This window comes from Lutjanus erythropterus, chromosome 21 (assembly GCF_056507025.1).
Source record: "Lutjanus erythropterus isolate fLutEry1 chromosome 21, fLutEry1.hap2, whole genome shotgun sequence".
Classification (NCBI taxonomy): domain Eukaryota; kingdom Metazoa; phylum Chordata; class Actinopteri; order Lutjaniformes; family Lutjanidae; genus Lutjanus; species Lutjanus erythropterus.
The window spans coordinates 7,708,667-7,732,172 of NC_139337.1; the positions used below are offsets into that span (position 1 = coordinate 7,708,667).

Here is a 23,506-nt window from a genome sequence, read left to right on the forward strand (position 1 = left end):
AGGTCAAAAATAGTGAAAGCACAAAAGGACAAAAGAAAGTCTCAGCACTGTTCAAACACCTGCATGATGCAGGTGAGTCAGACAGAGATCTGTTTTTGGAATACAGAGAATATAGTCTGTTTAGTCTAAATATATTAATTCTCTTCAAAAATAGAAATGTTTTACGCCTCTTAAGGGATGTACTACTTATAAGCTTTTTTGCAGCAAGACAGATGGCAGATTGCTGTTGCATCAAGAAAATGAGATCTGATTCAATTTACTAAAGTTATTGAAACAGCCCAAAATGGAAAGTGATCCCATTACACTTGTGTTTGAGCCTGAATAGTTCAGGATATTTTTGCATCATAAGACAGTAGGCCCGATAAGTAAAAAGTCACCTCTCTGGGGATTAACTAAACAAAATGCCTTTTTTAGATGGTTCTTTCACAGTTTGGAGGTAGTTCTGTATGCCTACCTGCTTGTAGAGTTACTCATTAAAACATTTTGGCTTTCTCTGAGACTGACTCTGTTCCTGAATTAATATAAACCGCTGAATGACTCACTGACTAGATGAGGGATTGTGTCAGCAGCTCATGGCTCAAACTATTATTTTAATGTTTATCTTTCCATCTCCTGAGCATGATAGAATGTATATTTGAGTCTTCATTGGTGTAACCTACCCCGGTGTCCGAGTTTGACCCTCTCAGTCTACTCTCTGGTTGTCTGTGTGTACTAGCTCTGCTATCTGAGCTCCCATCAACTCCGTCTTTCCCTGTTGAGTCCAGATCAGTGACACAGAGGATTCAGGACTAGGGCTGCATATCAAACTTTTAATTTCCTTGGAGAAGAGCAGTGAGAAAATCCTGTCCACTGTTGATCACTTGCTCTCATTTAAGGCCTCGGGTTAGGTTTGTGTTTTTTCATTGTCATAATTTTTGATCTGATCTCTTAATGGCAAACTCGAGATTTCAAAATACCAGTCCACAAACCAGTGGCTGATGTCATGGTGGATTTACACTTGACAAATACCTGCAAAAGTGATGACATTCCCTTCAGCTGCACTTTGTGTTTAATGCCAAGTAATTTGTATTTGCAAGATATTTACTGAGTGGGATATTTTACAATTGTCTTTTGGCAGACAGTATGTGACAGCACTGTTTCTAAATGACCACAAACATATCTGGGGCATTTCTGTACTGCAATTTTTTGTTAGTCACCAGCCAACCGGCGAGCTAATATCAGCTGATATTTTACCCAATGGGGTACTGCTGCAGTTAAGCAGGAGACCTGACGTGACCAGTTTCGTGCCTCAAGTCTTCAGTTTTAGCACAAATGCTTGTTGATAGTACGGAGGATTATTTTTAGCTCCAGTGATGAATGCTAGAAAGAGTTATTTTTGTCCTGAAGTGGGCCAGACAGCCTTAAGATGGTCAGACACACAACTTACAGATGGACTGATGGGACTTGAACACTTTTTTTCCTCTTTTCCATTCTCTCTATATTTTATGTCTCCACCCACCTGACATTATCTTATCTTTTATTCTTTCTCTGCTTTTGTTTCTTTCCCTCTTATCTTCCTCTTTCTCTCCTCTCTCACTCTCCCCCCGTCGACCAGCTCTATCAATTATGCATCTGTTAATGGGCTCACTTCCACATCCCGCTGCAGCTCTGTAAACCCGTCCTGTAAACACACACAGCAGGTGTGCGCTTGTGTGTAAATGTGTAGGAGAGGCGCGTAGACCCGACTTTACCCTGTTGGCGTCTGTTGCATCACCGCTTTCTTATCTGTTTTATCCCATCTGTCCGTGTGTCCGTCTGTTGGACCAGCTGTCTCTCTCTGTTTCTGCGGGTTCGTCCCAGCCCCCCGAGCGCTCCAGGTAGAGTAATTCACTCCAGTAATAACTGGCGAGGATGTAGGTTACCCAGCAACACTGGCATTTAGAAAGACTCCCAGATTAGTGCAGCTTATGTCTACCTGCTGTTCACTCTGTCTCTCTCTGGGCCGCTCATCGCAGGTGCACTGCTATTTGCAGCTCAAATCACTCATCTGAAAATCTGTCATCATCTAATTAATGTCAGTGGAAGGTGGAGTTACAGAGTACATATATATAATGTTTGTATAGGGGATTAATGCAGTGACCTCCCTATAAATAAATACAATTTCACTCAGCCACATTTTCTCCTGCAGGGCTTAAGTAAAGCAATAAAGCACTCACATCAATGATATTTTTTGATTAAGCAAAGTGTGTTTTGTTCCACCCATCCTCTGTCTTTCTATCCTTCTGTTGAGTTCATAGTATAATAAATTCTGCCATTTCATGTCTAGGATTAATTGATTTGGTCATTAACAGGTCCAACGGGGTGTGTGATCCTGCACACTGTAAATGTGTGTGAGAGAGACAGTGGAATGTGTGAGTGGCGACTGATAGCGCTGCCCTCTCCCTGTTGATGGGTCAGAAAGAGACAAAGAGCTGTTGTGTCTGCATGGGAACCAGAGAGCAGAGATGGGAGGAGGACAAAGAGGTGTTAAGACAAGGAAGTAGTTGAGAGTCTAATGTAGGTCTTTAACTAATGGTTGTTTATTTTCATTATGCAGCCATTGTTTTTATGACTAAGCCTGCAGTAACGCCTTCGAGTTTTAAAATGTATTAGTACAGTTCCTACAGTTTGCCCAAGCCTTTTTTCACAGCAGATATTTTGACTTGTCAGTAGGAAAAGCACAGATGTTACTAATAACATTAATGATGATTATGACATTGTGACAGTAAATCAGAATGTGCACTAGACTAGACCTTTTCATGGCAGCCATATTGATGTGAAATAGGAGGGAAACACAGGTGTTACTAATAATGCTAATTAAGTTCTGTTTGACCTGATTGGATCAGAACTTTAATTAACATCATTTGATGCACCTGTGTTTACCTTCTATGGGAATAGTCTATTTGTTTTGCCTGAGGGCCCTTTTGCAAATTGACAGTAGGTCAGGGGCCAGTCAATAAATATTAATTAAAACATTATTTATCAGATAAAATGAAAAAAACTGTAACTCTTAAGTTTTAAATTGACTGACTTATTAATTTATTAATTTAATTAACCCAGTTTTAAGATGGACAGATAAATCACATATTTTACTGCATTTAATAACTGCAACTGCATTTTAGTTGTAAATGTTTTGGTAACATTTGATAAGAGTTTATACAGGATTAAACGTAGCTGGAGTTCTTCTGTCGTGGAATAATTCATAAGCATAAAGCAGAACCATAAGCCGCTCTGCTAGGGACAGAATCAACAGCATATTTAAGTTCTTTTAGTTTTTCTTTTAGTATTAGTAATACACATTTATGGGATCAAAATGATTCCTTGTTTCGGTGTGACTTTTGTTCCTCTTCAGCTAAATAGCTGTCTTCCTCTGCAGAGCTCATTGTCTGATCCTACTGCACTTTGCATGGCCTGAAAGGCCATCACACAAACATCAGCCTTCTCTGTTACGCCAACAGTTTAACCCATCATATTTGTACACAGTTGGCATATCCTTCCCTTCTTCCTGGGAAAAACAATGTAAATGAATTAATTTTCATTTTGAATTAGAGTATGACCCTAATTTAACTAGGAAGTCTCTTAAGATACAGTATCTGTTAAACAAGCAGGGCCTGAAAAAATTGCATCATAAAGCACAAAGTCACATAAGAGCACACACAGTCTATAACATTCACATATAACACAATAGGACCTGAGAGGCATGAAAGAAACAAGCATGACTATTTCTTGTGGAACAGACCTTTTTCATGGCAGTCACACTGATATGAAAAAGGTCAACACAGGAGTTGCTGTTACATAGTTTCATTTCTCAAACTGTTCTGTGTTATAAAACAGGCTGCTGTATGTATGTGTCAGCCTGCTGCCAGCCTGCGTGGCCCCTCCTTGCGTTTAGTAATAATGGGGCCCTGGCAGGCAGTGGATGAGATTACTGGTGGACATCTTTACAGGCACCTCGAGGCACATCTGAGGTCACAGTGAGGACAGAGACAAACATACAAGTACAGGTGCGCACACAAATACACACACAAAAACAACCACGCAGACTGTCTGCTACTTTCCATATTAGTTTTTCCTACCCAATGTGAAAACTGGAGAAATTAAGTGAGCTGATTGCTCCATCTAGTGGCCATTTATTGCCACTACATTTTGAAATGGTACTGCGCTGCAAATAGTGAGAAGCATGATATCTAGCACAAATGTTATTCCATAAAACAAATAAAATAAATAGTGAAATATAAAATAATTAGTTACACCATATGTGGACATTCTTAATATTGTTGTAGACGTATAACAGAGGGAAAGTCAGCAAAGTTCCCTTGCAAATTTGTGGAATATTAAATGATTTTGCAATTAATGACTGAGCAATGTCTTATGCAAAAACTTTGATCAGATCATTGCAGTATGGTTTGATCAGAAACTGTTTCATGACCCAGTATAAAAAAAGCCGTGTTAGATAGAAACAACGCTTCTGGAGCCTTTGAAAGTTTGTATTTCATGTTAACATAAACAATGTCAACATAAACGATGGGGAAGGAGAAATACCTTTAGATCCTTAAAGTTCCCTGGAAAGTTATGCAAGTTATTGTCCAGGGTTACACTGGTTCAAGCACTTTCTTTTTGTTTACAATTGAGTTGGAGTGTGAGGTGAAAAAAAAAGAAGAGGGTGGAGCATTGTGAGCCTTTAGGCAGGAAACAAAACTCGTGTTTCAGGTCTGTTCAGGTGAGCCGATACACCTGGTGGGTGGGTGTCTTCCTGTATGGGAGGATTTCATTTGTGTGCACTGTAACAGTGTAGTAGGAGTGCCCGCTGCTGCTGCGTGTGAAGCTGTGTTTCTGTTGCAGGAAGAAAGTGTCCTGGTAAGTCCCTGCGGCTTTTGTGCCTTTCTCATTGCTGTTTTCATGATCGGATTTAGTATATCTTGTTCATTTGTAAGATCGTGTGTGTTTTATCGGCTTTACTCACTCTTAATTGTACTTTAACAGGTGCATGTCTTTGTGATAGTTAGTGATGCATACATCTTTCTGTGGTCACAAGAGTATTGTAAGGACAAAGTGACTTTGACCCTTGATTAATTATTGTTTGTTGCTTTAAATTTGGTATTTTTCTAGATTTTTTGTGGTACACTCATCTAGTTACTATTGAATTTAAAATAATCACACATACAAAGTAAATAATGCTAGAATGACTGTGTTATTATGGGCTCTCGAGTGAAAGGTAATCTGGAGGTGTGAGAATCTCAAGGTGGCACAGTTGTGACACGAGTTTGACGCATCCACCAGACGTTCATTGTAGTATTCTGCAATAAAAATCTCCTACACTAGAGGCTCATAGTCTGTCACCTCTGATTTTCTTGGAGTCCCCTGACTCATATTCTTCCATATCAGTGGAAGAATATCCAGTTCCTGGAACATCTCTCCATTTCTCTTGTAAATTAGAAAGTTTTTTTTTTTCTTTAAATACAATGAAAGCCTCCAGCCAGTTGTGTGTTGAAGCGGCTGGAAGGGGAGAATGACTTCATACCTCTGGAAAGACAGGTTGACCTAAACACAGATTTATATGTGTGTGTGTGTGTGTGCTAACAACGCACATGTACATAAGCAGATGTATTTTATGTGGAAAGGCTGGACGCTTATGAGCAACACGTGGCAGAGCGCTGATTCTGAGCTGTCAAGAAATCCCACCTGACCAAGAGAGGAGAACTCACTTTTCCCATTTCTCTGTTAACCTCTCACTCTCGATGAAGCCATTCTTGTTGATGTGCACTTTTCTTCGTCATGGGTTAATAGCGTTCATTGATATTCCACATTCGCTCCCTTAATCTGTTTCCATATGCTTTTTAGCCGTATGCATATACTTCTTCCTATTGCTCATCGTTACTGCTGCTCCTCCACAGCAGTCAGTCATTCCAGGAACATCGGCTGTGCCAGGTACCGCTGAGTCTTAATTTAAGCAGCCCCAATCCCTCGTAAAGCTAACGGCTATTAACGAGAAGTCGTATGGCACACGCCTGAAAACACAACCCTGTCCCGCCAGCGTCACGCGCCTCACGCTTAATAGGAATCGACGTGGTGACATTTTGGCAGCTCTACGCTGAGGCAGGAGAAAGACATTATTCAACAATGTGTTTTTCCACAGAAGAAACAGAAAAGGCAAAGGGCTGCCTATGCGGCGCTGGCATCAGGAGGACTTTCGATTTTCTTTTCGTTTTTTCTGGAAACGGTATTATAATTTCTAAATGTCATGTGGATGAACATTCCCCTCCACCATGGTTTAATACACTGCAATTATGCACAGCCCATTGAAATGTAGTTCCACTGGGTGCCTGTGTGTAAATGAATGTTCGCCTTTACCACAGTTGGATACACTGCAATTATACTCTTATGATTGTGTCATGTATGGTTGTGTGCGTGTGGCTGTAACTCTATCTACTTCTGTCTGTCTGACTTAGCACTTTGTGGTTCTTACAAGCCAATATGATGTAGAGAAGCTGAAATACAAATTGATTTTACATCCCATCTGTCTTCACAGCTACCCCTTACCAATACCCCAAAGCTGCAGCTCACCAATGGGGCGTGAAGTAAAAGAACATAGTTTTCCAGAGGAGGAACAATTATATTTTCTCTTTAAAATCCACATTGTACTGTAACGCATCTTTTCTTCTGTCTCTTCAGCCGTGTTAAACTCTCCGTCTCTCTTTCTGAACAGCTGCACAGCACAAATATTTGAAAGCTTATTTTGTGAACGGGAAGGTTGTGTGCTTTCTTCTACCACTGTTGACCTTTATATGAACACACAAGTACATGAAAAAACAAGATAAAACACACAGTCTATTTAGTAGCTTAGCAAGTCTGTAGCCTTGGATGCTGCCATGGTGCAGGATTATGTAGCAGAAGTAGTTTTTTAGTCAGAACTGATAGTAGATAATTCCCTGCCTCTCATGGCTGATACAAATGAGATCATTTTTATATTTTAAAAAGAAGTTCATATAATCTGTAGTTTATGTTCACTGAGGGTAAGAAAGGCTCAGATGTAGTGAGCAAAGATGGATGATATAATATCCCACAGCTCTTACTGAACCAAATCTACTGGACATCACAATTACAACAAAAATAAAGAAAAGTTCATTAAAAAAAAAAAAAAAAAAAAAATTGTTTAAGAATTCAAATTAAATGCTTGGACAGTCTGACAAGTCAGAGATTCTAGCTGATATTTATTGGCTAATATACACCGATACTGATATTGACAGATATTTATCATGCATCCCTAGATTTAGGTGATAGTTAGAGATAGGTGGTGGCAGGATGATTTTTTAATGCATTTTTTTCTCTTAACACTTTTTTTTCTAGGTGTAGCTGGTGAGGTGTCATACGTCTGGGGGGCACCAACCACAATGCCCTTTGTATTTGTATTCTATCAAGTACAAAAACCTGGAATTTAACGTTCAATTAAATTTGTAGTCTTCTTATTCTTTGATCAAATGTCCTCATTTAATTTTTTTGTCAGTTTGGAACTGTATTATTCAGTCACAGTTGTATTGCTGCTTGTGTGTAGATAATTTTACACTCACAAACTCTGACTTAATTACTTAAATACAAACCACCCCAAAATATATGGCTTCGGTATTGTTTGTATCATTTGCATCGGCCCTAGTTCTGAAACTTTCAAATGACACCAAGTCCCTGCATCAGGTCAAGATTATGCCTTGGTCACTCTGCATGAAACTCATCAGATCACTGTACTGTTTCCACTACATAACTTTCTGTCCTCTACTTGTACATGACTGATCAGAGACAGGGGGTCACACAGATCTGTTACATCTTCTTGATGGCCTTGTGGCTCAGTTGGTAGAGTGTTTGCCCCATCTACTGAGGCTATGAGTCCTCTGCAGTGGGTGTGAGTTAGACTCCCAGCTGCGGTCCTTTGCTGCATGTCCGTCCCCGACTCTACTTACTTATAGAAATCTGCTTGATATCTTGCATCTGCAAGGCATCGGTGTGGTCTTGAATTGCGTCTTTGAACAGTTTGCACATAGCAATCGTTGCTCATGGGAGTGTGTGCCAGTTTGCCTGGGGGCTTTTGTCTGCAGTTTCCAAAAACTGTCGGCAAGTGGAAAATCAGGGCTAAAATCCTGTAATGTAAACTAGGCTTAAGAGAGATTCATGAAGACAAAAGCAGCAGCACATTGGAAAATAAAACCTGATCTTCTTCATTTTACAAAAGACTAAGATAAGTGCAGAACCAAAGCCTCACAATGTTGCAATAGACAGCACAGAATTTGTAACCTGAGCAGGTGTCACTTGGCCTGCCAAATAGATCTTCTATCATCTCATGGAGGACCTGTGTAGATAAACTCATCAGAGCGGATCAGCAGACGTTTAAACTGGTGTATAGCTTTGGAGTAAACTGGTCCTTGGAGCTGTAACCAGAGCAGGTGTGACAGGGGTGGCTTTGGATGGTGTCTGTCATGTGTTGGAAAAGATCAGTGTCGTTCATGGTGGCCCAGTAAAAACCCCGGCCAGTAGCTGGCCTTCCTGTCACTCGGTGTGGGACAGTCCAGGACAGAAAAACCCAACACCGCAATAGCACCCTGGGGAGGTTTCAGTGGTGCTGAATGGCAGAGTTGACCTCTGCTGTGTCCTGTTGTAGTACTCCCTGTCCAGGTCCAGATGGAGGCAGCATGAATGCAGAAGCATTTCCAACCAGTGAACCCTGTGAACGCTTTGGAGCATGACATGTTTTTCTCCTCGTTTCTTTTCCTGATGAGGACCTTGTTGTCTTCTGGCCAATTGCTTTCAACGAGAATATTTCTATAGCCCAGTCTACCCTTAGGAGAAAGGGAAGAAACAAAAGATGAAATAGTGACGCACAGAGACAGGACCGAGTCGTTGTTTTGGAAGTTCCAAGTCCGGACTGACAAGTCTCAAGTCAAGTCCAAAGTCCTACATTAGTTTCAATTCCTAAACAAGTCATAGTGAGCTCTTGAATAATTTTAATACCATTTTAACAACAGCACCTCAACTTGCTGTTCTTTGTGCAATATCAAATGTTAAACAAAGCTGGAAGTTGTTGCATATCGATCTGTAATTTTCAATCTGATCTTCTTTTCAAATTATCTTTGGTATCACTTTTTGTCCAACTGGTGCTTAGTAACGAAACATTTCTTCTTCATGGTTCTCTCCTGCAACTTGATTGGATGCTCTTGGATGGGTTCAAACAAAGCTGGTGTGGAAAATTAAGCATCATTTTATTCAGGAAATGAAGGGAAATGAATTGATTCATTGCTCACTTTTAAAATAACATCCCTTTTAATCTTTGGGTTTAGGGGAAGGTATCAAGTATTTTCACGTGAAAAGGCTCAAGTTAATGCAAAGTCACAAGTCATAGGTGTTAAAGTCCAAGTCATGTCTTTTTTGATTTTGTCAAGTAGAGTCTAAAGTCATCAAATTTGTAACTTGAGTCTGACTCAAGTCCATGTCATGTGACCCGCATCCAGACCTCTGGTAAAGCTGATATAAAGTTCTAAACCCAAAGCATACATTAAAATTGTTGATAGACCGTTAGAAATCAGAGGTCTTGCAGTGTTTTTCACTGTCAGTCATTTTCTTCCTGGCTCTGTTATTCCTCTCACTAACTTCATCAACATCCAGCTGAGAGTCAGACGGCTGCACCCACGCTCCCCCCGGCTGGACGGACAGGCTTGTTTTTGAAAAGAGAAGAAGAAAAACAGTCTTTTACATCTCGCTGTTTCCACCATTCCACCTATCCATCCATCCATCACCCAGAGCTATTTTCTCTTTAAATACTGATTCAACCTCAGATTTCACACTCGGAACAAGACTAAGCAGGCAGCGTCCTCTGACATTCATACATACAAGGTCTTTGTTGGGGAGAGGTGCTTTAGGTTGTGTCTCAGCTGAGTTTTCAGGGTGATGCAATAGTGAAAGTTCCCACTAGATGGTGGCAGAACCATTTGAAGATGTTTGACTTCACAGGGGTAGAGGGAGGAACGCCTCATTGCAATTAAGTGTATCCCATCTCTTGCCCACATGGCAAAGTGTCCCTTCACTCCCCTCATGACCATCTGATACTGTGTGATCTGAACAGACACAGTTAGAGCTTTCTGACAGTGGGGAATGTTTCTTTAAGTCTGTCTGTTATGATCCTTTTGGGCCTTTTAAAAAGTCCCAGGTGTTCCCGGCTGTGCGACATGCTTCCTGGCACTCAGAAAGCTCCTCAGATGGAAAGATGGATCCTTCCTCAGATTGGGGAATATGTGGTCATTCCCTTTTGGATGCAACAAAAGGCGAACGACTGATATTACGGCGCGGCATACCTTAACAGTATTCATGTCCCTTGTCTTTCCTTGAGTCTGCCATTCCAATCACAAAGTCTTATGACAAAACCGTCTTGTAGCCCTCTCTGTGAAACACTGAACTGATTTAGCATGGGTCAGTTCTTTTGGCATGAGCTCAGTGGCTGTTAGGTTTGGTCCCCTGTTCAAATCGGCCTGCTGGAGAGATTTTGTGGTCACTGCTCGAGGCGCCGCTGCCCTTCTCTGCTGGTCCTTTTAACCTATTTTATTGAAATATGCAAAGGGTTGAACAGCACTGAACTCCGATTTCATCAGGTTTTTCTTTTGTACTTTATGCTCAAGCAAACGATTGACAAAACTGGCCTACAAATTGGTGCTGGCCTGAATTGTAGCAGGGTTTTGAATTCGTCTCCCAGATCTCCTCTTGTTGGAAAATCGATGCTTTCTTAAGTGCTGTTTGATGAATGCACCATATTTTGTACATCTCAATCCAGAAGAAAAATATTCTTTTTCTGATATGCTCTCAGTGGCTTGCTTACCTGCTCGCTCAGGCATCCTCTGGACTCTATTGTCTAGATGCTTTTTCCACAAGGCTCCACCTGGGGTCTTCTGGGCCCCGAGGTGAGTTCATATCGCAGTATGTCAGACAGGCGTGGTAGCATTTTGCTACGTGGGCTGCCGTCTTGGCAGGTTCGAGCCTTGACCTCTGCGTGTGTTTGTACACACATGCAGGGCAAAACGCCAGGAAATAGTCAGTCCTGTGCAGCTGTCACTGTGGGGGCTGAGTGAAAGATTCTTTACAGAAAACACATTTGTAATGAATTTCCGGTCCACTGTTCAAGGAGATGGACATGAAGTCATTTCAGACTTCGAGCGTGTGTGGCCGACACCACCTAACCGTTGATGGGGGTCCCAATGAGCTGGAAGGGAGCAGGTGTCTTGACTGCCCCTACGTCTGGCCAAGTGGTTCTGAGTCAGCTATAGCAGACTGTGACTCAGTGTCCACCCAGAGCCAGTTTTTACAACACTTATCAACATGGGAGACACATAATGTAGCTTATCTCACTGCCAGTGTTTATTCTGAGCATTTTCTTCCAGTGACATAAAGAGGACAGTTTGACTGAGCCACAGAAAAATGTGAGCTGACATATAATGGATCATTAAGCAGCATGCTGTAAAGAACTGAAGACTCAACCCTAATTGCTCTCCACTCTCCCTTTTCAGATACAGCGTTCATTCTAGTGGTAGGCAGTAGCTTTGCTCAGGGATCTGTTAAGGTTTCTAGTGGCCTTTTGAAAGAGACTTTCATAAAGGTAGTAGGCCCAAGAAGTTTGGATGGCCTGGGACCAGGGATGGTTGATTTTATTGATACCACTGTCATTAATGATTCTGCTTATCGGCATGATTCTTTACCAGCTTCCTTATTAAGACCTGATCAGCTTTATCTGTGGAAAAATAGTAGGAAGTGAGCAGTTTGATGAAGGAACTGCTTTCTTTCTGCAGGAGAATTTACTGGAACTGCTTCCAGAACTACTTTCTTTTCTACTAGAAAGAAAGTTGTTCCTTCGTGATACTGCTCACGACAAGGTCTGTGGATTATCTTTAGTAACCAAGTAATGATTTTTGGAAAGAGACTGGTTTTGAATCATTCACATTGTTTTTTTTTCTTGGAGCTTTGAGCACCACAAGCCGAGTGCCATCTAGTTCAATTATATTGGAGAGAAGGCAGACACCTCAACAACTGATATCTCCAAAACCCTGCAACTCACACCAAAAAAATCTAGATGGATAAATAACACTGCAGACCAGAGGAAAAATATCTATATTTGGTTTTGAAGTGAACTGTCCCTTTAACTGAGACTGAAACAGTGAAGAAACAGAGTGGAAAAAAGGCTCTCCGCCATTACTCCTCCTTGTTGCAAGTTTCCAGCAGCAAGACATGAGTTTGATGACAATTTGGAATCGGTTCCCAACTAGAAACTGTTCTCAGTTCCCATTCCTACCTGGGACCGAGGGCATCAACTGAGACCTCTCAACTGCCCATGCAGTTGTCAGTTAACTGTCCACCCTGTAGAGACAGCACACAGGGCTGTAGACAAAACCAGTACATGGTCCAGATGAAACAAACATATTCATGGCTGAGCATGTGACAAGTTCCCATCTACTTTTCAAGCCACATCATAACAGATCTGTTCCAGATTTTGGGTTGTTTCTGACCTGTTTAAAGTCTCGTGGGGCCAGTCTAAGTCAAGTTTTGCTAAGCAAACTAGTTGAGATACAAATTTTTCATGAAATTGACACTGCATTTTTCATAGCTAAGATCAAGTCCTTTCAGTGCATAATAAGTTTATGTTTTTTTAAATGTTAAAGCCAGGTGGCTGTTGAAGGTCTGCCTGATTATTTTTCCTCGTTCTGGGGATTTACCAAAGTTAGGACTTGAATGAAAGTTTCAAGTAAAGTCGGCTTCATAGGAAGTCTAGTCTAATGCAAGTAATGTCTCGGTCCAGTCAAGTTTAAATGATGTCTGAAGGCCTCATTTTTCTGACTTCAACTCCAGGTCTTGAGTCTACAGCTTTGCTCTGCACTTACATCTTCCTGTCCAAATTAGGGTTGTCAAAAGTATTGATACTTCATTACTTCTTTAATTCTGCATCTTTAAAATGATACAGCATCTGTTAATTATGGTATTGACAGTGCCAAAGGTGGTACTAGGTAGACTTTAATTACTTTTTCTGTACCAGCACAGTATGGTTGTTAATAAAAAAAAAGTGATTTTTTTTTTATCCTGTTTTGTGCGTTATTTCTCTCTGCTGTGGTATCAAAAGAGTTATGGACTATATTTTTTTTATACTGGTATTGTATCAAAGTTTAAAATTCTGGTATCATGACAACTCAATGACGGTAATACATATTAGTTGTTTTCTTTCTTGTTGTGTTTGTTATATGCTACTGTGTCTGTCTGCACATGTTCATCCACTGCAGGGAGAGATTTCAATGAGCCACAGACTTTTTATTTGTGGTCTACGTACACCCCCCGTCTTCCTGTTCCTGCTCTATCTGGCTTTCCAGTTGAGTGCCATTATTTACGAAGCGACGCTTTTCCACGCCTGTTTGATTTTTCACAGGTCTGCGGCATTTGCTTACTTACTTAGGCTACCCTTAGCGGATAAAATTTCCCTTCATTCTGCTGGATGCTGCATAAAGTGTGGGATAGCTCTGTGCCCATGTGTGTGAGTGTGTGTGTTGTAAATATGGGCGCCGGGTGAGGCGATGTTGGCTCATGTACAAAGCAGGATGTTCAACAGCTTGGGAAAAAAAGTGTTGGGTCGTAAACACCCAGAGTCAACTGTGAATGTACTGTCAAGACACTCACACACACTCAGTGAGTCATTCACTGTCAATCGTTGGCTCACGTACACACAAATGCATACATTTGCTAGTATGGTAGATATACATTTCCATGGCTACCGGTAGCTACAAGATCTCACACACACTTAAACATACACACACATACACAGAACAGTAGCTGACTGACACACACGTGCATGTGGCCATTCTGCCATTTGACAAGTAGGTTCTAAAATCTTGTTCTCTTGCAGGGCTCCATGGCATAAAGCCCGTCCTCAGATTGAGCTGGTCCCTGGGGAGAGCTGCCGAGGAGATCGCTACTCTGACGCCCCGCTGCCATTTTCCACAGCCTGAGGGGAACCAGGAAGCAGCCGGCAGGAGTCATGCCTGCCCTGGCCACTGGAGCCGGCCATGAGCCAGGTACGGACCCTTCGGCCAGGAACACAATCTGAAACAGAAAACCAGTAAAACACACTTATAAGATGTGGGTCTCCCAGCAAAGGTTACAGCATTAGTATTTTACTATTTTGACTCGCATTTTGACGTCCATCATCAGAACACAAACAGAAGGAAAGGAATGAAAGTCTGATCTTTTCTTAAATGTATAACCTGGTGGTGCGCCCACCACTTTAAAAAGAGCTTCAATGCTGGTACTCCTATCTCTGTACCTCATATAATCCCACTAATAATAATCCAAACTATACCTTTAAACCTAATATAGCTTTATTTAAATGTCAGTATAGGCTTATTGTGTGCCTATGGCTTAAAGCAGGACCAAAATTTAATTTCAGATTAGAATTGATTTGCTCTTAACTTGTCTGAGGCTGCTTTTCCTTGACTAGAGTGGACCATCTAAAACCGTGGTTGGAAAAGTTGCACTTCATTTTATGGCCTGCCAAACAAAAAACACACCATTGCGAATATGCACACCATGCAAATTCACAGTTTAACAACAGAGAGCAAAATAATGTCAAAATATGCCATTTACCATCCTCCATCTCTCTCATCTTCTCCGTTCTGTTCTGAGGAGTGTGTGTGTGTGTGTGTGTGTGTGTGTGTGTGTGTGTGTGTGTATGGATGGATGACTAACTGATGTCAGAGTAAGGAACACGTCAAGCTTGTCAGCACCAAGACAGCTGCCAGAAATCACCACCTCTCCCCTCAGGAACACTATCCTCCCCTCAGCCTGGCTTAATGGCCGGCTACATCACCACACACACGCATGCACACACACGCAGAGGACTCTGCCCCAACGAGAGCAGGATCGCAAAAGGACAAAAGGAGGACAGACATTAAGTCCCGCTCTGATGGATAAAGAGTGTGTGCCTTTCTGCGTCCAGACTTTTAACAGAGTTACCGTAGCCCCCGTTGTCCTGGAAATTTGTGCAGACAAAGTAGAAAGCCAGACCGTCAATTACGATTAGAGTCATTTTGGGCAATTACCGGCAAGGGCTCAGGTTTCCAAATAAAACACGTAAAGACTCCTCCGGCCCATCTCCTCTGCTTCCCCCTTGATGGTCCTGTGAAGCTGTGTGTGCAGGTGAAACATGATGAACATTATGGATGAACGTTAGGTCACTGATCTCCAGGCCCAGTGAAGTCACAGATATTTGCGGCTGGCCTGGCATCGGGACTACCCAGCATTGTACCAAAGTTTACACAGAGTACTGGTAGTGTTACTCCTGGTATCCTAATAATGCTGTTGATTTAAAAGATAAAGCCCAGTTAGGATGATGGAAAATCTGTCGGATTTATGGCGTGCCACAAGAGACAAACCTTTCAGCTACATCTGCTCTCAGTCAGATTAGTTGAAATTGGTGTTGAGACGACAGATTTAAACAGAGAAAGAAAGCAACATGCCAAAAATATGTGAGGGAATGACTTCTAATTTAAAAATAAAATTCACTAATGAGAATAGTTAAGGGCTACATGTATGTTTGATACCAATATTCATATTATAAACAATCATTTCTCAGAATCTTTGTGTAGCACCAGTAGTCATCTATCACATTTAAAATAAAAAAAATAATGTGATGATGATGTCTGATCTTTTCAAAGTGATTCAGTTCTGTTCTCTTCAGTAGTTGATGGATGGAATATATGCAGTGTTGTGGAAATTACTTTAAAACTGTAATAAACACCTAGCTGCTTCACAGTGAAAGCAGTTAAAATACATCTTAACTAAACAAAAATTAGTTTGTCAAACTAAAACTCCTTTCAAAAAGTAGTTCAGCTACATCGCATGAAATGATCCCAGTCTGACTCAGGGGGTTCCAGACAGATTCAGGGCAGGCTCAGTAAATTGAAGTTAAAAAATATTGTATTAGTCATAAAAAGATCACATAGAGTCGCATAAATGTGTGATTTGATTAAGGACAGAGTTCAGGCACACAGTTTTTGGGGGGATTTTACTGTTTTCCCACTTTCCCAGAATCAGAAACCATAAATACCGTATATATTTGGTGTAGTCTGAAGTTATGTCAAACAGTGATATTAGACTATTTTGGCTCTACTGTTGAGCATCAAAGGGATCAAATAACCTGATCATGAACTGATCAGGAACTGAGCGAAACTAATCAACTAAACTAAGGGAGACATCATTTACCAAACTTTGTCTGAGGGGACGCCTGCAGTCTGAGATGTAGAAACCCCTACATTAAGTCAATGAGCAGTTTACTTTTAAAATAATGTATTTTCTAGCATCTGTGATCATCCAAAAAAAAAAGAAAAAGAAAAGAAAATACACTATTAAACACAAACAACATAGAATAAAACACCAGCACATAATTAGGGCGGTTGATTCAACATCATGTTTACTTGATTACTCAACTATATAGGGGATAAAAGGATTTGCCTGACGTGTAAGTTCCAAAATCATCTCAAAATGAAGATAAAATCAAACCAAAACAAAAAAAAAAAAAAAGATGAGAAAATTTGGCTGAGGTGAAGGTGACAAAATGTCGGTCGTCTCTGACTTAAAAATTTGTAATGTCGACAGGCAATTCCTGACTTGATCGTAAATCCCTCCAGGACCATAAATAATAACACTTATCTATTCTCTCTGCTCATCATCACATACCAAGACAGTTTAAAAGTTCAAATAACCAGTTATCTACAGCATAAATTTATGAATCGTTCACTTAAATAAAATCAATCTCCTTGCAGCTGTTTTTTGGGACAATTGTAGCGCAGATTTATACACCAGCTTGCAGACCACAGTGAGAATTACTACTTCAATTGTGCCACCAACAACACAGAAAGATGACATTTTAGCTTGGTTATGTGGCCTACTGCTCTGTGTTTGGCTCCAGTTTTAACTTCATTTTGTCTTCAGCTAACACTGTAAACATGATGTCGGCACAAAAAGAGTCTTTTGTTCCTCGTGTGTAGGCAAAGTCTGGAAAACTCTAATATATAGCACAGTTTAATATAAGTAATTATTTTAATTTATGGCGGAGGATTTGAGCTCGAAGTGGCTGATGTGTAGTTTCAGTTCAGAGGACGTCCACATCAGCTACAACGGGACCATCTGCGTAGTTGTGGAGATTTGGCATGTAGGGAGCAACACCTCGGCAGACAAGCATAAATCCACAGAGACAAACAATACCTCCTCCACATGTGGTGGCTGCCAGTAATTACAGAGACATTACAGTGTCTTGCCAATACCTTAGTGTCTTTTCTTTAGCAGCCCTGCCATCTGCAGACCCCTCAACACAGACTTACCACACACACACACATAGAAGATGAAGTACTGTGCTCGGGCCTTTAACATAATGGGAAAAATATTATCATTAATATAACTATTCTTTAGTAGCAGCTCTCCTATTTCATCACCAGATTTGGGTAGGAGACTGTGTGTGTAAGTGTGTACGTGTAGATCTTATTAAAATGCTCATTATTGGAGTGTTTGGAGAGCAAACACTTGGGCAGACAAATGGAGGGCACATGTAAGATCATACCATCTCTAACTCTCTCTTTCTGCCGCGCCGTCCCAGCCCAAATAAACAACAGGCCTCTGTGTAAATTAGATTCTAATAAATGAAACCAAAAAGTGAGAAAATAAACTTGAAAAACAATAAAAGGTTGGAAAACTGGCCTTAAAATATGACCATGGGGAGTGCTGGAGAGGTTGTCCTGGTGATTGGGTTACTGTGGACTCATTTCTCTGTGTGACTTTTAGGTTTTTCATAAATGCTTTGGAAGCAGATTAATGACGGGGCTCGAGTTGATGATGCTGGCCCTGCTCTTGGTGTTTGAAGCATTTTGCCTGAGTGTATCCAATCTCTGCTCGCCATCCTTCAACATAAAAAAAAACGTGCTTCAGGATGCCGTTATGTGACATTTTGTTGGCTGCTACTCTTGGGATTTAATACACAAACACACATTAATTCACATTCTAACAAGGCGGCCAATAAGGGACAGAAAATAAGCTTTTAATAAAAAGCTTTTAATAAGCATTTGGCTGATAAGCGGGAGCCTGCTCCTCAGAGACGTCCAGACAATAAGTCAGCTTAGTTTAAACCTGAACACCGTGTAACCCCCCTCCCCTCCAACAAAGCAGCTGCAGGTCCTTTTTCTCCTTCAGATAGCTGCTGTTAAGTCATTTCTCTTCCTGTTCAGCAGCCATGATGGACTTTTGTTGTGGGCTCAGTCGGGGACAGATAACTGTTACGCCTCCGCTCGGTTTGGCTCGGCTCATCTCAGTTTATTTCAGCTCCCACTCGGGGATCTGCAGACAGACAAACGCAGCCCACTCCTCTGTCTGCTACACACCATTTATCTCCCTGCCATTAGATACAAGGTTACGTTTTGAGAAATAATTTGTCTGCACACTGTGTGGGTGTTTTGTTGCATTTGCATTGTGCTTTACCAAAAATCTATAGCATCTCAGGATGTCCAATCAGCCTTAGTGACAAACAAACGCCCCCATGCTAAAGAGACTAATAAACATGCACAGATACACAATAACACTGGTGTAGAATCTTCTGAATCTTAGATTCTCAGTAGATTTTTTTCCCATTTCTGTAAATTGTTCTACATATTTTTATACATACCTCTAAGAGCATTGAGGAATGGAGCCTGAGCGCTATGAATTTCATTGCCAGTGACTGTAACTGCCAACTGTAATTGTTATTCGTATGCCAATAAAGACCTTGAACTTGAGGAACAAATGTTCAATTGCACTGTTTCATTTTGAAATAAAAATATAGAACATTTGGACATTGGCAAAGCTCGCAAAGTCCATTCTTTTCTTTTTGAAATCACTGACAAGTCAATTTATTGTCTGCTGCATACAGTACCACATGTTCTAAACATTTGTCTTTATGTAGTGATTTAGTTAGTTCAGTAATAACCTGCCCCATCACTTGGTGAGGGTTGTAGGGTTGGAGGTTGAGGAGCTTTCTCAATTGCTCCTAATGTCTCTGCTCTCCCATCAGAGACCCTCAGACTTAAAACATCTGGTTTATGCCATTTAGAGGTCAGTGAGCCTCCTGGAGTGAGAGTGGGTGTTTGCTCCTTGTAGCCCCATTTCCTCCCTGCTTCTGCAGTTATGCGATTGCAGTTTTGTAGTAGTATGGTTCATTTGTCGGGGAAAGGAAGAATGGGGTGATATTGGAGATTTAGAGCTGGAGACATTAAAATGAACAGCTAGACTTAAATATCTTTAGGATAGTAGTGAGTGATACCTTGCTATCTCTGGTTTGATATAGTTCAGATCAGTGTATATCAAAGATTTACTTATATTGTTGTCTACATTAGGGCTGTTCCTTTTTTAAAAATAAAAAAAAAATAAAATAAAATTAATTGGAACGTAAACCATATAGTGCATGTAATGAGCTACATTTCCACCCAAAGTACCTTTTATTCCCAGGTACAGCTTTTCAAGAATCATCATTTTTACACATCATTTTTGCCGGTCAGTCTTTTATATGCTTTCTTCTGTAATTCTGTGTTGATGTGTCAAGGCAGACTGAGCAAAAAGACAAGTTGGTTGCAGATTTTTAAAAATACTCCGATTTCTCGAGCAGTCAGATATGTTTGGTACTGTGAGCCTCACCCTCAAAGTTCCTCTCCTGTGCAATGACATCTTGGGGGGCAGAAGTCTCGGGAACTTGTGAGAACTGGGAATTGGTCTAGAATCTCTCAGTTCATTTTCTTTTTCCAAGGGGTGTTATCATCAGGTGTGGACAAAAATGCCTCTGCCGATCAGATAGACCTACAATCAGCCAGAGCAGCAAAATGTGTGGTGTAGTACTGAGAGACACATGCAAGTTGGGGTGGTGCTTTGGCTGTTTTCAAGCAGGAAAAATGACATAGGTGCAAATCGCTCTGAAAAGGAGGATGGCCAGATTTATCAGCCAGAGCAAATTAAACCTGAGCTTGCAGGTTTGTCTGCGTAGTAGTAAGACAGCTGCTTTTCACAAAGTTGGCAAACAGACATTTGTTGGTAACTTTGCCACCTACAGCTTAGAGCTCAAAATACTTCCACACGTTGCTTCTCAAGTACTTCACACTCATGATTATCCAGTCAGCAGGGCTTTACTCTCTAGTGTCTTCTATTTTCATTTATTAGCTCGGTTTACTGGTCGTTCAGTAGGGCATGCTGTAGTTCAAGCTAATAGTGGCCTTTGCTAGATTACAAGCCAAACTACTTCAAATAGTCTGTTGCATTAAAGTTAAGATATTGATGTTTTCCCTAGGTTCCAACAATCCCTAGTCTGCATACAAATGTAATGGCATTTCCAGCCGAGCGCGACCGACAAATTGGATGTGCACATATATCATCCTGCAAGAGGAATTTGCAGTATAGAAATGAGACATGTTTGAGCTAACACAGTGGCATAGTTTCTCTCAGAGAGCTTTCTCAGTATATATTTTCATTAAAAAACAAGTCCAACAGATCCTTATCAACAATGTTTATGTCATGTGTATCAGAGTTTTCTAAACTCTTCAAAATCTATCTTGGTGCCAGCCTCAATAATCCAGAATTTGTCTTTCTAGTTATGAATAGATAATTTTAAAAGACAGCCTACATTCATTTTAATAAACTAAACTGAAATGTATATGAAACGTAGGTTATTAATGAATTGCAAATATAAAACTGTGGCCATTGCCTCTCGTGGTGCTTCTGCTTATTTCAGTGAATGAGACATTCATTGATCTGATTAATTATCCAGTTGTGGTTAAAAATCAGTTGGTTTAAACTGACTGTCCTGCCCAATACTGCTGCTCAGTAAACTGCTTGCTGACAAGCGCCCCATTTGCCCTTACTGGTCACTGCACGGTGCCCCTTAAACCATACCCCCGAGACAAACCTAAATCCTTGCACACACACTCTCGAACAGGCACTTCTAAAGACCCCGATGCCCTTTTATTAACCTTATTAAAGTTAACTGTGTTATTCCAAGCCGTACCTGCGTGTTCTATCAAGGTTTACAGCCCCCGCACAGCATTTAAAGATAAGGGTGGTTCAGCCATGCACAGCTGTGGAGGAGGTGGGCGACACTCGCATGAAAGACTACACATGGAAATCTTTCGATGGGACAACGCTTTTACCAGATACACTAATAACTTACTGGCTGCATGTGTGCATGTTTGTGTGGAAGCGATAGATGAGCGATTCCAGTCATCTTATTCTGTCCAATCTTGAACACCCCCTGTTGGAGAAGATGATGGCTCTATAATGATACTGAGTAACGAGATGCAGATATTCCTATGGCGAAGCACTTTGTGACTTGACTGCATTATTGCTTCCACATACTCCTGTGTAGGACAAATGCGTACATAGAAACACAAATCTCTGAATAATATTGTAATATTGTTTCTTTTTTTTTTCCTCTGTCAAGGTTAACAGTAAATTTTTCCGTCCTGATGTCAAGAATCCAGAGCATCTGGCCTTGGCCGGTTGCAGCTCGTGGGAGACATTGGGGAGGGTTTGGGGAGGACTTTGCCTAAGTCTAGGGGGGTGTTGTTCCCCTGGGAGCTTTTAGCCATTTGTCGTGGCCCCTGGCCAGTGGCCAGATCTGTGCCGCAGTGATACAGTACCGAAACACAAGGATTTGTTGCCACTGGAAGAGCTCCCTGTTTCCAGTTACATCAGAACTAAAATTTCCACATCATCTTAGCAAAAAAATAAAAACACAGTCAAAGGAAGCAGATGTAAAAGAAAGAAATCAAGTGAGTGCGACTGAGAGTGAGGAATGATGTCTTTTATTTGTTTGAATACGAAGAATTCTTTCACTTTTTGTTGAGGTAGGATGACATCCGCTGATGTTTCCTTCCAAAGCACACAGGGTACTAAATCGGTCATTGGCGGGCAGGGCATGCTCACTTGCATTAGAAAGAACCTGAAAACAGCTTTACAGACCATGTGCTCTGTTTGACAACCAGGCAATGGGATGTTGAGTAATAGCCTGCAACTTTGAGGCTGAGACAGCGAGAGATTTAGAGTGTAAATTTAAAGCACAAATTTTCATAAGTGCTGCTATTAATGTATGATCAAAATGAAGCCTTTCAGGTGGTATTGGCACGAGGGCCTCCGATATGCCTGGAAGGCTTGCTAGAAATAAGTATCTGGCCACGGCTTTGGACAGAACATGCTGGCCTGTGCCAGAAAGTCTGCTGCTGTTCCATTGCCACAATAAGCAGAGGTGGCAGGTCATTTGGAGCTGGCCGGGCTGTTGTGGCTTCTGTGTTTTGTCTACCATGTTAGAGTGAATCTAAGCTTAGCTTTCTTGGACTGGACCAAACACTGGCCTTTCATCTTCATCTGGGGAAAAAGACGTCTTGGATGACCACTGCCAAACTCAGCCTTCCCACAGACTTCAAGACCTTCCGTTCCAACAGAAGACGGGCACTCTGCTGTATTCTCCATCCTCCACATCTCATATATCTATCCTTTGTGATACTATCTCCATCATCATCTTTTTGTCTGCCCAGATATTCCTAACCTTTCGTCTTTTCTCCATGTTTAATTTCTCTCCCTCTCTATCTTTCCTTACATTATATATCATTTGAGTTTTCGGGAAGTGGGGCTGGAGAGAAGATTACCTACCCAGACGTGGATAAGAGACCAACTTCCCTATAAGTTACTTCATTTTAGCCCTGCTGCAGGTGCTTCCACTCAAGCCTCACTTGTCTGCAGCGTGATTGTTAAAGCTGTCGTAGCTGAAAACACTACCGGCTCTTCAGGTTGCTGACGAGTCCTGCGGACTATATGCATTCAATTAAGTTGATTAGACCTGTACTTTTGTCCTCAGCTCTGTTTCCAATGTGCTGACAGCCCCTTTGAAGTGTAAAGGTGTGACGAAGCATGGAGCAGAGGACATGTGAGGCACTTACTACGTGATATTCGATGGCATGCTGAAAATAAGATGAAATAAAGTAAATCCTTCTTGAAAAGCTTGGCCTGCCCTGGCTCTGAAATGCAACTTTGATAAGGTCCTACAACCTGGATTCTTTTCGCTTCCCCCCTGAATGAGGCATGAGCTCAGCAAGGGCCACGGATTCTTTGTAGGCCCTGAAATGACATACATCCAGAGTTCAGCCTGCGGTAGTGAAACAGTCGATATATGATCAGAGTGACGGTTGATTGCACCTGGACCGGCCCTCTGTATTTGCTGAAGTCATTTTTCCATACCGAGGAGCCCTAACTAACATCTTGCAAAAGGCACTCTCTCTTTTTTTTCTCCCAAATGATGGAGTTATTCAGAGACCGTGACACTGAAATATCATTGAAGATGATATTGGAGGGCTCAGTCCCATGACCTTTTTTAATGTGGAGAAGTGGTTTGGTCTTTGGGACTGGTAATGGGAGGCTTGTGGGC

The 23,506-nt window shown here is 41.3% G+C and overlaps 1 protein-coding gene across 2 annotated transcripts in view; it reads left to right on the forward strand.

Annotated features, from left to right (window-relative positions):
• mpp7a (MAGUK p55 scaffold protein 7a) overlaps positions 1-23,506 on the forward strand; it is a 169,663-nt gene that overhangs the window by 28,947 nt on the left and 117,210 nt on the right. Inside the window, exons 1-2 of one of the 2 annotated variants that reach the window (XM_084747405.1) lie at positions 4,802-4,875; positions 13,931-14,099. In XM_084747405.1, coding sequence (XP_084603531.1) covers positions 14,063-14,099 — 37 coding nt within the window. In that variant the 5' untranslated portion in view covers positions 4,802-4,875; positions 13,931-14,062. Of the gene's footprint in view, positions 1-4,801; positions 4,876-13,930; positions 14,100-23,506 lie in introns of those variants that run through there. The other variant, XM_084747404.1, reaches the window with a different exon arrangement.